Source organism: Myxocyprinus asiaticus, chromosome 12 (genome assembly GCF_019703515.2).
Source record: "Myxocyprinus asiaticus isolate MX2 ecotype Aquarium Trade chromosome 12, UBuf_Myxa_2, whole genome shotgun sequence".
Taxonomy (NCBI): Eukaryota; Metazoa; Chordata; class Actinopteri; order Cypriniformes; family Catostomidae; genus Myxocyprinus; species Myxocyprinus asiaticus.
The window spans coordinates 21,013,850-21,027,773 of NC_059355.1; the positions used below are offsets into that span (position 1 = coordinate 21,013,850).

At 38.3% G+C, this 13,924-nt stretch overlaps 1 protein-coding gene across 2 annotated transcripts in view; it reads right to left on the reverse strand.

The window, feature by feature from the left end:
* Positions 1–13,924, reverse strand: part of LOC127448993 (ubiquitin carboxyl-terminal hydrolase 43-like) — a 194,097-nt gene that overhangs the window by 60,477 nt on the left and 119,696 nt on the right. For both annotated transcript variants that reach the window (XM_051712032.1, XM_051712031.1), the window contains exons 5-6: positions 6,474–6,609; positions 1,614–1,758 (exon numbers count right to left, since the gene is read on the reverse strand). In XM_051712032.1, coding sequence (XP_051567992.1) covers positions 1,614–1,758; positions 6,474–6,609 — 281 coding nt within the window. The remainder of the gene's footprint in view (positions 1–1,613; positions 1,759–6,473; positions 6,610–13,924) is intronic.

A 13,924-nucleotide genomic window follows, 5' to 3' on the forward strand; every position in this document is an offset into this window, starting at 1 on the left:
TGTTTATATTTTAGATACACATTATTATAAATCTTTAATACCTTAGAAGCATTATTGTAAAGATCCACAGTAACCATTTCTTTGCTTCCATTTAGTGTTTATTTTGAATGGTAGGTTCAGTTGTCATGATTGTTGAATTTCAACTGTCAAAATAAAAGATTGAAAGCATGTATTGTTGTTGTGCTTTTATTGTTCTGGCCAATAGCTTCATATTGTTTTAAAAGAGCAATAGTGTATTGGTTGGTATGTATTTACGTAAAATTAAAGTACACCATTCTTTTATCTGCTGAAGTAACATTTTCACATAATTAAGCATATTGATTCCTGTATAAAACCTTTAATTTGAAGAACAAAAGAACCACAAAAATATGTATACTTATAGGAATATATTGTAAAATTGGTAGACCTTAAGGTGGTTTTAACAAACTTAATGTTATTACATCCCAAGCACTGTAAATTAATTGGAAAGTGTTGCATATTTAATGGATTATTTGATTTTAGAAATTAAAAATGTTCTATGAATTTTTGTGAATATATCGATGATCACATAAAATAAAAGCTTAGATCTGTGAACACACTAACCATAAACTTTTACATAGGGTTAATTACATGTAATTTTACATAATTTTTCTGTATTTAACCAATAGAATCCAGTGCTGTAAAAGTGATATCTCATGGATAAACAGTACATTGTAATAGTTTGTAGGCAGGTCAACCAATATTTAACGGATATCCACTGTACATTTATAGGTTAAGAACATTTATTGACAGATTACCTCTGTTGAAAATTTTTAAATAAGATTTAAAAAACAGTAAAGCAACGGTTAATTTAAATAATTTTTCTTTATTTTACTTTTAAAAATGTGTACTTTGACAAGCGCATGTTGTAGATTGATTGAATAATTCATAGAAACAACATAATTCTGCTGTTATTTAAAAGATAGCAACCTTCAAATTGTGGGCTTTAATTGTATTTATGCAGTATTTCCTTGATTTTATTACATTTTAGAGATGTTTTCTAACAATAAAAATGTGTAATTCTACTAAAATTTGGCCGTAAAATTACAAAGAATATATAAGGGAAAAGCTGTAATTTTACAGTAATTCATTGTTGAATTAAGTATAGTATTTTACTGTAATTTTATGGTAATAGTTTGGCAACTTTTGCTGCCGGACAATTTACCTTTTTTTTCTTTTTTACTTTTTTTTTTTTTTTACAGTGTGTCAGGGGAGCAGCCCACCCTTTTTATCAGAAGCACTCTCTACCTGTCAATCATTGTGCAGATTCAGATGTCTCTGAAGGGCAGGGCTTTGAAGAAAGGGTGTGCGGTTGAAACGATGGGGGTGGTCTAACTCAGTGTCAAACCCTGCTGAAAAAAACATCTTAAACCAGCCCAAATTGGTAAGCTGGTCTAGATGGTTTGCCGGTCTGGCCAAGCTGGTGCTCAGCTGGTTTAGCAAGTTTTTTTTTGTTTTTGTTTTTGAGAAAGGTGGAAATCAGAAAAAAAAACAATAACAAAAAAACAGCTAAAATCGCTTATAGTACCTTAAACTGTCGATGTTACTGACACCTTAGGCTTTGCCTTGATTTACTTGTGTATCATTATGGTTACCTGAGAATCGCATGGAGCCTCCTCTCATGAAGAGGGGAGGGGCCTGAAAGGCGTAGATGACATCACTCTCTGAGATACTCGTCATATCATCTTCATCAGAGAAAGAACGTTGGAATCCATTTGAGTTCATATCTGTCAAAATCACCTAAAAGTGAAACAAAGAATTTTGATCTGATCAGTTAAACATCCTTGTGCACCGTGAAATGGATTATTCTGAGGAACGAGAAACTTGGGTCCTAATAAACACAGAAGATTTCAAGTTGTTCTCCAGCTGTTATTTTCCAGAAGCTGTTGTCACATCACAAACAAACAGATAAGGGGATTTGAGCTCAAACACTCAGCATGACAAACTATTAGACTCAGCGGTAGGTTTGTCTCTCTTGCTTGTTTTCTTTATATTCCTCACTATATTACAATGTTTCACACCACTGTTTTATATCACTGTTATATATATATATATATATATACACACACTGACAGCAAAATGTTTGGAATAAGGTACAGATTTTGCTGTTTTGGAAGGAATTTGGTACTCTAATTCACCAAATTTGCATTCAACTGATCACAAAGTATAGTCAGGACATTACTGATGTAAAAAAACAGCACCATCACTATTTGAAAAAAGAAATTTTCTATCAAATCTAGACAGGCCCCATTTCCAGCAGCCATCACTCCAACACCTTTTCCTTGAGTAATCATGCTAAATTGCTAATTTGGTACTAGAAAATCACTTGCCATTATATCAAACACAGCTGAAAGCTATTTGGTTTGTTAAATGAAGCTTAACATTGTCTTTGTGTTTGATTTGCCACAGTATGCAATAGACTGGCAGTCTTAAGGTCAATATTGGGTCAAAAATGGCAAAAAAGAAACAGCTTTCTCTAGAAACTCATCAGTCAATCATTGTTTTGAGGAATGAAGGCTTGAAAATGCTTGAAATTGCCAAAAAAAAAACAAAAAAAAAAAACCGGAAGATTCCATACAAAGGTGTACACTTCAGTCTTCAAAGACAAAGGGCAACTGGCTCTAACAAGGACAGAAAGAGATGAGGAAGGCCAGATGTACAACTAAACAAGAGGATAAGTACATCAGAGTCTCTAGTTTGAGAAATAGATGCCTCACATGTCCTCAGCTGACAGCTTCATTGAATTCTACCCGCTCAACACCAGTTTCACGTACAACAGTAAAGAGAAGACTCAGGGGTGCAGGCCTTATGGGAAGAATTGCAAAGGAAAAAGCCACTTTTGAAACAGAAAAAAAAAAAAAAGAGTAAAGGTTAAAGTGGGCCAAGAAACACAGACATTGTACAACAGATAATTGGAAAAAGTGCAGTGGTGGGCCGTGCATTTAAAGTCTAGGGCTCTAGGCCTTCAGTGTGATTCATGCCATTAAGAAAACACAGTTTCACAAAGAATAAGACACCCTATGCCTTTGGGCATCATACATTATGTCACAGCTAACTAGTAATAGCAATTAACATTTTAAAAACACATTCATGCACGAAAGCCAGAACTTGAAATGACACTTAATGCTCAAGCAAGCCTAATTTTAACTGCAGCATGACTGTTTTGTGAAAACGTCTCCTGAACAGACATTCAAAAATCATAATTTTCCATATGAATCTACCAAGGAGGTCTATAATACCTGGAAAAATCTATCTAATAATATTTGAGATTTAAATGTTGCTTGCAATAAATATCATTTCGTCAGGGTACACGGTTATGCTGCGTTCCATTCAAGTTGGATGTGGGATATTCCTACTTGACATCTCCGACCATAAATGCATTCCAATCCCCGATATTCGAAACTGCAATGCTCCCGTTAGCTTAGCAGGGGTTTGACTCTCATTAGAGATGTCTCCTAGCAACCCAACTGATAAACAATGCTGCAGCGCTAGCATTTGTGCTTCAGGTGTACGATTATCAAAAGAGATTATAATTTACCATGTTTTATACACCTGTTTCTGCAGGCGTTTGTTAAACAAGCTTTAATATAATGTAATGTGGAAACGAACTCATTTATCGATATTACTTAATAAAGTGAATGTTTATCACTTACTTTGTATATCTCCCTGAGTGTCGATATATTTGTGTGACATCATGCACCTGCAACTCCAGTTGAGAATTTCTGCATGAGCCTACAAGTTGTAATTCTGACTTTAAGATGCATTCCACTGCACTATTCCTAGTAGGAAGTCGTAAAATCTGACTTTCCAAGAATGGAATGCAGCACTACTTTTCAAAACTTGATCTGACACTGAATGCTCAAGCAGCCTAATTTACACTTAGAAAATTCCTGATGTTGCTATAACAATGCAAAAAGCACTTACCAATTTACTTGAAGTGAAAATCAGTCCTCCTTTCCTGTCTAATTAATCAGTTGCAAGATCATGCAGAATATCTTAGGTTTTTAAATCCATAAGGATCTCTTTCTCAATGGCAATACCAACATTGATGACAGCCGACTCGTCAGCAAGATCTCGTGCTTTTCGCTCTTGAATTACGTACATCACTTAAAGTGTGATTGCGTCACTCAAGGCCAACTAGAAGGCCTTGACTGGGACATATCTAAAGATCACACCCACCAAGAACAAATAAATCAATCTGATTGGCTGATGAATCTGACAATCTGACATTAGTTGCTCATTCATTTGCACTGTTGAGGGATTCTGTGGAAATTCTGAAGGCCTGAGGTGGTGGAGCTCAGACTCACACGCTGCTTTGGCTAACGAGCTCAGCTTCGGGCATGCGATTTGTGAAACAGTTGTCACACTTTGCTTTTAAGCATCAAGGAATCAATTCTGACTGGATAAACTTTTAGTTTTTTTCTATTTGTTTGTAGATTATTTAAGAGTGGAAAGCGATTAAAAATACATAGGCAAAAAGGTGATTGAGAATGAAAGGATGAAAAATATTTATTTATTTGGCATGTTAGGCCAGCAGAGAAGGCTTTGCTGGCCCTGAGAAATTGCAACTGGAAAAGAGTGTTATGGATCTTAACCATTTTGTGGGATCAGCTAGACTGTAAGGTGCGTGAGAAGTGCCCGACAAGACAGCCAAATCTATGGCAAGTGCTGCAGGAAGCGTGGGGTGAAATGTCACCTGAGTATCTGGACGAACTGACAGCTAGCATGCCATGGATCTGCAAAGCTGTCATTGCTGCATGTGGAAGATTTTTGATGTTTTGTGTGTGTGTGTGTGTGTGTGTGTGTTTGCATTATGCAAAGATACAAATTTTCAACAGCAGGATTCTAAATTGTTGTCACATGACATTTTCACATTGGATGTTTAATTTAGCAAATGGCGTCAAGTTATCACCCAAGAAATAAAAGTGGTTGTTTAACATTTTTAATGCGAACTGTTTCTAAGACATTCACTAAAAAGAACCAGTTCAAAAGAACGATTTGTTCACGAACTGGACATCACAAGGGGAGACACCATCTAGAATAGTACTAGCACATAATTTCAGTGTCCACATACAATATGTCTGTAGGGCAGTCAGTAATCCTTTTTTCCTTTAATCTCTGGGGAAGGCTGTGCCCTGTACCCATGATTCCGACCTCACACATTGACTGCTTTTACATGGACACCAGAAAGCGGGTTATTGCGAGAAAACAGCATTCCCGTTTACATGCACTGTATAGAAGGCATTCTCTTAACTCACGTATACTGTATATATGGGTCAATAAGCAGCTTTTTCCACAGCAAGGTAATTTCCCCACAACGCTTGTGTAAATATCAAACATGGGATCCAAGGAAGACTTCGTAATTTTATTCTCTGTTCATTCGCTTTATTTCCAAATATTCCAGAGTTGTTGCTGTGTTTGTTTGTTTAACTTACTATCGCAATCTGCAGCTGAATTGCAATGCAGTAGTGGGGTTTTTCTCTTACATAAAACTCTGGGATTCCCCCAGTGTACGAGCACATATACACGGATGTTAGGGACAGTCGATATTTTACATTCGTGTGTATAAATGGGTATAGTTTATAGTGTATGTGATTTACTGTACTGCCAGAAATGTTGATTTGTTTCCATTGTGTTGACTTGTTGTTGGGCTCTCTCCTATGACTTTTGTTATCCCGGTCTGTTCCACACACGCACACTCATACACCCATCAGAACGCCGTTTATGCGTTTACATGGCCACAACAAGCCACGTTCTCTCGAAGAAACCTAGGTGTGTTAAACTGCTTCTCTTAATCCCTTAAACGGCATAAGGAAATCAGCATTCTTGTTTACTTGACGTTTTAGAACGATACTTTCTGCTAAAACCCTGGAATAAACCATTTTCTTAAGTGCATGTAAACGTGGTCATTATGGCGGCTTTTAAAGGTGCACTCAGTAACTTTTTGTTCGTGTCATCTTGGACTTACAGTGACACCTAGTGGTGTGGCAGCATCATTCAAAATCAATAGTTTTCAGTCACATGTGCCATGGACCCTTTTCACAGACATGTTATGATGCATTTCCAATGTAAATGTAGCAAACTTTTTATATTTCCAATTTTACAAATATTTGGCGTAAATTTGTAACATTTAATTTTGTATTATGTTACCCTGGAGTAAGTTTTAAAAATCGAGTTTCCACTGTGATGAGGCTTCTAACACAGCTGCTGAGGGAGTGACAGCCTACAGGTATTTCTCTTTTTTTACTGCTGTTATCAAGCGCTATATATTTTTAACTTCCTTTGAAAAGCTGTGAAAGCGCAATTGTTGATATTTTCTTTTGTTGTTGGAGCGTTCAATACAACACAAAATTGTATTAACTAATGGGGCATGTGTGTATTGCAGTGTAGATTATGAAAAGGAAAAAAAGAGAGAGATGGTGGACACACACACACACAGCACCAACAGCTCTCACCTGGTCTGGAGAGATCTTCCCCTCCTCTGCTACTATGGCCCTGAGTGTCGAGATAGACCCAAAGAGAGGCAAAGCCAACCCTACTCTCAGAAAGCATTGCCCTTCAGTGTTAAACACCAGAGTTACATTCAGGGCCCTAAAAACACAAACAGACAGTGCATACATATTTAGAACATCATGTAATACATACGCACAAACAAACCTTAATTAAAAACAATAAAATTTTAAAATAAATAAAAAAATAATAAATAAATTAGAACAAAACACTAGTTGCAAAGTCTATGTTACCAAAGTTCCTTCTTTGCTAAAGGATGAACAATGTTGCGTTTGAGCCCTATGATAAAGGTGACATTTTTGTGCAATACCCTTTGCCAAAAGATGATTATGAGCCCTCCGACAAAGGTGGCCGTTGTTTGTAAAATATAGTTGCCGCAGAATGAACAACGTTGAGTTTGGGCCCTACGATAAGTGTGAACGTTATTGGTGCAATATCCTTGCCAAAGGATAACAACGTTGCCTTTAAGCCCTATGATATGACAACGTTGTTATGCAGTACCCTTAGCCAAGGGAGAAATAATGTTTGATTATGAGATTATGAAAATATACTGTAAACAATGAATTGCCATGTGAAGGGAATTAATTGCTTTATTTATAAACCACATTTGCTGTGTTGTGGGACACTCTAAGGACATGGATTGGCCACTAGCAGGAGCAGAGCGGTTGCCCTAGGAGAGAATACAGCAGTGAGCATGGGGGTAGTATGAATGTGTTGGAGGAGGAGACCCGCAGTTGCAAAAAAGCATAGACATCAAATACTAATGAAAGTTTAGAAATAGAAAATGCCTAAATAGTTTATCCTATTCTTAGATGACTGAAAGGTGAAGGGACTGCCGAATGCCTCAAGATGCAGATCGAAAGGGCAAATGTGTAACTACGAATAATGACGTGATGTTTGATGTCGAAACTTCTGTTGAAGCCTGTGTCAAACCAGCAACGTGTATGCATGATTCATGACATGTGAAGCTTCAGTTGACTGAAAATTCGGTATCTGCTTGAAAGAAGCACTAACCAGTACAGGTTTATCCCAATAAGTAATACAATACCTTACTTCCCTGCTACTAAATATTACTGCCCTGACCATGAGTACAAATAAAGTGAATGGGGAAAAATACAGAATTGCATTGATAACATAAAATAAAGTGTAATGTTGTTTTAACTAACGTGGTTGTTAAACAATGTAGAAAGCATTAATAGGGAGCTTGAGTTTTGACCAGCAGATGCAGAAAATGAAATGTATTCAGGAAATTGAGTAATGAAGCTTGGAATATCAATGCCCCATTGTTTAGAAACATAGTCCTATCACTAATAAAGAATTAATAGACTGAATACACTGAAATGATGGCAGAATGACTCTAATAAAACATGAAACATAACTGTGATATAGGAATTAGTACCCCCTGGTTTGATTTGATACTTTCTTGTATAAAAGCAGCAAAATGCATTATGCTGTTAATGTAATACAGAAATGTAATGAGCGATGCCTACTGCTAGGTGTCATAGGCACGCAGCACGGATGATGCTATCCTTTTAAAGAGAATGCGGAAGTAGACATCCAAATTCAAGAAAACACTTACGTGCGAAAGGAGCAACCAACAAAACGCGAGAGCATCATCTTAACTTAATGGATGTAATCAGATCCCATACGCTAAGTACTTGTGCTTTATGACATGCATGAATATTGGATCTTGATTCCCCAGTGAGGGGTACACTCGTTTACCCATGTGACGTCATGTGACCAGCTATATGCATTGACGATTGTTCCCCCAAAAGAAGAATAGACTGAGAACTTAGCGTATTTTTCTGATGGAGACCAGCTTCTGAGGAGCATGGACATCATGATGAGTAATTATCCAACATGAAGCGACTGTTGCTTGGAGAAGCGAGGCATAATGTGTGACATGATTGTGTGTTTCACACACATGAGTGTGGTGAAAACACGCCAGTATGCAAACAATGAGGGCCAGCTGAGCAGGCTTATAAAGCAGAGGCTGTATTGTGATTGGATGAGATGCCTGACAGAATGAATCCCGAGATCTTCCTGTTAGAACTAAGCTTACATGTAACAGCGCTATTGTAGCCAGTTCCCTGTGTATTGCATGAGGTAAGTACCAGTTTTATGTTGGTTGAAAAGATTCTGATTGTGTGCGTAGAGACAGGTGTGCCTGTTCAATTTATCAGCCCGTTCCATGTAGAATTTCCTAACTGAACTTAGTCATTTCAGTTGGGACAACGCTCGGAAATAGATTAAAGATTTTTATTGATGGTAATGACAGTGGAGTAGGTTTGGTCTTGCCGGACTAGATCTACTTTACGTATGAAACATGATGCTGCTGATACAGAAGAGACATGCTTCTGCTGCTGTACAAACATCAAGATAAAGCCCCCAAACAGCGATAGTTGAAGATAAACAATACAAACAAAGGAAAAGAATCAATGCCCCTTCCAACCCAAACCAAGCAGATATGACCACCAGATTTGTAAGTTGCAGTGAGAGGGATTTCAGTCACATGTAGCTGGCCATGTATCCCTAAATGTGTTGATTATGTGTTCCTGATGGGCTTATCTAATGACATGAAAAACTAAGTCTATGAGTGGTTAAAACTTTGTGAATAGAATTTCCTAAATGAAGTTAATTGTTATTTCAATTAGGACAACTCTGGAATTAGAATAAAGATTTAAATTGATGGCACATGATAGCGGAGTAGGTTTGGTCTTGGTGGACTACAGTATATCTGCTTTACGTATGCTGCTGCTTGACATGAGTCAATATGCTGCTGATGTTGAGACAATACAAGCAAAAGAAAAGAAGCAATTCCTCCAACCAAGCAGATCCGTTGCCAGACCTGTAAGCCACATTGAGGTTGATTTCAGTCACGTGTAGCTAGCCCTGTATCCCTGAGTGTGTTGATTATGTTTCCGATGGGTTTCTCTAGTGACCTGAATAACTAAGTGAATGAGTGATTAAAACTAAGCGACTAATCTGACTATGTGTGCAACTGAAGACTATTATTATAAAGTGCACTAGGAGCCCTGCCAGGGTTTAGACTATGGACTAGCATGGCACAGGCTGACAGCATGCCCCAGCAACTATTCAGTATGTCTCTGCAACTGGGCTTGATGTACACTCATAAGCTGCTGAAGACCAGCGACCCATTTCTTTTAAGATGGCCAAAAGAACCCTGGGTGCTGCAGTAGTTTCTGCACCGATCCTGAAAGTGTGACTGGTGTATGCTTCTGGATTGAGTCTGTTGAGTATACATAGTTGCTTAAGCTTGGATGACAACCACATACTTGTCATAGGTTTCCCTTCTGCCAGAAGGAAGAGAGGATCCGAGGGCAAGGTGTAGTTCTGGGATCACAGGGATCAGGACATGGCAGAGGAAGTACACAAACCTGTGATAGTATGGGCTAAACAATTGATGTACCTTTTTGGGCTTCTCTTTTTTGTGCTTATAAAGACATTAAATTTGCTTTAGTCAAGAAAACATCAGAAATGGTTAGGTCTAGTGAAGGATTGAATGACAGTTTGCATGTGAATTCTCTAGACCTTAAAAACCCATAAAAGCTTTGAGGACAACACATTCTAGGAGGATGCTGTATAATCATTAAAAAACAGACCTTACCCGGTAGTGAGAGAGGTAAGTGTTTATCTTTACCTTTGGGGAATTCTCTCTTTAGCCCATTCAGGGGCAGCTGAATGGAGGGATGGCCAAGAAAACAAATGGTTTTAGGATCATTCAGTCACAGATGGAAATTAATGCCTGCTAGGGTGGCTTGGTAGAGCTGGGTTGCAATTTAGGAGAGTTAAAACAGTGTACTATGGAGGACAGGCAGTGGACAAGTTTGCTGGAAATGCGGGAACAGAAACCAGCACAGAAAGATAGGAATGAGCCAAGGCAGAGTCATAGATTTGAAAAATCATGAATAGAAGAGAATAAGGAAGTGCCAGCGATCTTATTTTATAAAACTTGAGTTTGGTAGCATTTAGAATGAAGTTTGAATTATGCAAGTCCAGCTGAGTCCAGCTAGTCGATGAACTAAACAATTAAATAAGGGAATCGAAGAGCAACCTTTAATAATAATACTGGTTGTTGCATAAGAAAGTGATCCGTTACCTTGCCATACCTTACCCCAACTAAAGGCACATGATTGTGATGGGGTAAAATTAAAAAAGCACAATGATTTAGACTCGGGGGCAAGATAAAGGATTTCAGGAAGACAATTTCTGCAAACCACCATTCCCAAATATTCCACTAAAGCCAATAAAGGAAGCTGCATCTGTAAAATTCGAATGTGTTAGTATTGAATTTGTCATAGAGCCCACACCAGTGTGCTGCCTGCTCCCAAAAATCAGCTTATTTTAAAATATGTGAAAAGCAAAATATCTGCATTTAGATGACACTTAAAATATTTGTGTTATTCTCTGCATTTGACATTAATCCATGGAGAGGCATGCGCATGACACGTGTGCACCTAGATAAATCAGTAAGAACTGTGGTTACATGCAATGCGAAATCGCATAATGAGCAAATCTACCCGTGTCGAAATGCGCATATTGTGAAAATATCCATTCCAGTCATTTAGAGGCGAGCCCAAAAAGCATGTTTGACTGGCAACCTTGATAGAGAATTACAAGGTCCTGAAGGTCTGGAACTCATTTAAACAGTTTGAGAAGTCTGGACATAAAAGCGTGTAATTGCCCTAATGAGAATTAGTTGTGCTTATAGATTTGTGGAAACAAAAGAGGACATGCACTGACGAATGCGGCAGGTTCTCAAGAGAAAGAGAGTCTACCATCTGGCTGACTGTTGAGGCCACATCAAGTTTAAGAAACAGACCCTTAAAGTAGAAATACAGCGGTCTGGTGAGGAACTAGGAAAATCGATTGCTTAATAAAGTTGTGCTCAGCAGTTCACATTATGATAGATACTCTGTTGTCATTAGTGGAGAAATGCTTGATGTTTTAACACTCTGCATTACAGATGTTTCTTAATAGAAATGTAGGCGTCTTTACACAGCAGTGTTAAGCCCACGCTAGCCTGCTCAATATTCTGTGTAAAGACACAAAAGCCAAAGTAAATTAAGCCTGCTCTGACCTACCTCAGTAGTTCTGAAGCTGTGTTAGTTCTGTGTAAATGAAATACAGAATTACAGCAGCCGTAAACATTGTTGTTGTCCTCATAGAGCATATATTTCATAATTTAGTTTTATTTTTAAAAGTACAACTTCATATTTTTATTTATTTAATATTTCTATATTCATAATTTTATATTTAATATGTTAATCTCACAACATTATTTATGCAGTTGTTACTGCTGTGTAAAATGCATTTATGCCTGCTCTGAGCAGTATTAAACAGTCTGTGTATATACACTTAAAAGCAAATTCAGATGCAATTTCTGTGCCACCTTTGCAGTGTAAAGATGGCTTTGGTCAATGAACAAATCTGGATGAGATTTGAGTCACTGAGATTAATTAATATCACCACCACTATTCTCAACCTCCTTTTGAATTAGATGATCTACAACATCATACTCCTTAAGTTCTGTCAGCTTGTATCCCTATACACTCCTAAGGCAACATTCAATTTAGCTGAGGTTGGACTTTAGAAACTTTGTGGTCACACTCTTTAAGAACGACAGAAACATGCTACAATCCACTATGCGCCTGTCTATGAAACCAGAACAGCAAAGTAAGATTTTGATTAAATTTATGTTGTTACCTGCTGAAATATGGCTGCGGATGCTAAGTTGTATTGCTGATGCAGGAGGAATGAATGGACCGCTGACGAAACTGGAATAGCTAAAGACAGGGAAAAACACTGACTGACGTCATTTGTGATGTCGCGGGGGTCCGCTGGGGAAGTCGAAGAAGCAACGTGGAAATCCGATGAAAGCTGCGTGTGGGGATTTTCAACCGCTACAATCCTGCTATCCAGCTTATCTATGGATTCTTTCTTTGCCATCATTGCTGCAATGATTGATTATTATTTGAAGATGTGTCAGGGTTTCACTTTTTTAGCTGGAGGAATAAATGGTGCCACCTGATTGCGCCTTGCCTTGGTTATGGGCATGCGTTGGCTAAGCCCAAGTTGGATCTGGAGTTCTTGAGAGGACAGAAAGAATTCTAACAACTCTTCGTGGGACAACCGGTTGGCAGAGATATTTCATGGTAAACAAATCCTCCAGGATTCTGGAAATCATCCAGTCCACAATGGAAATGCGCTTTTGGGCCACATGAGCACTCCAGCATATTTTACATGAAAGATTTACGTTTCCCTCGGTGTCCACAGGTAGAAACTGAAGCTTGGCCAACCCAATCATGAGTCCAGCCCACCTTGGTGGACAAGACACCAAATAGGTTTCATCCATCTTGTGAGACATGCTGATGGAGAGTGCTGTAAGCAAACGGCGCTCCTGTTATAATGAATGGAGATACACCACAAGTGCTCATGGGCCAAGATAGCTCTGGGCTTTCAGGGCTACAGTACATATCCTGTTTTTGTTTTATTCAATAGCACCGAGCCAGATTCATTTATGCCTTTTCTCGCTCACTGCGCTACAGGTGCCTCTCGCCCTCAAATTAATGTGACCGTAGCGGAGACACACAACAAGCAGTAATATAGCTGCAAGCAGCTATGACGGACCCAAGCGCTATGGGTCCATTTCCACCGGTGGCTTTCAGAAAACAATGCATGATGGATGCATGCATTTGGTCGAGTAAACAAGACACCATGTCTTACCTTCTACTCAGACATAATGATTAACAACTTTGATGTGTGCAAATGAAATAAATGTGTAATTATGGCAAGTTCTGGAATACCCTTGAACATCTATTGTTGCCAGCTGGAGGCCCTACGACCGTGACCCACCATAGCCTACCTTCATGTCTTAAGCATTATTAATCATATGGCTGAGTTTGTGAAATACACCCGAAAATACTACAACATCATGTATTTTGATCCATTGCCATGACAACGCTTTTCAAGATATCAAGAATCCCTTCACAGTTTTACATCAGCGGTGACCTGACATTATTGTTAAAAATTTTGAAGCGATTTGGGTAAATATAAAAGGACTTTTTTAAAGTCTGTTGCATGTGTCCCACTTCCTGCTGTCAAGTGGTGGTGCATAAAAGACCATGACCCACAAAAGCCACATCCATGTGATCAGCCCCCAAGACCGAACATACAGCCAATTTTGATCTAAATCACACAATGCATACACTTCCTGTTTTACATTTTTTGCCATTTATTGCCTTGCCATGGCAACACCGTTCAATATATTACAAATCTGTTCGCAATTTAGCCTCTACAATGTCTTGTCATGATGCTGCACAAATTTGGTGCCAGTCACATGAATCACCCAGGAGGAGTATTTAAAGGTTCAGAG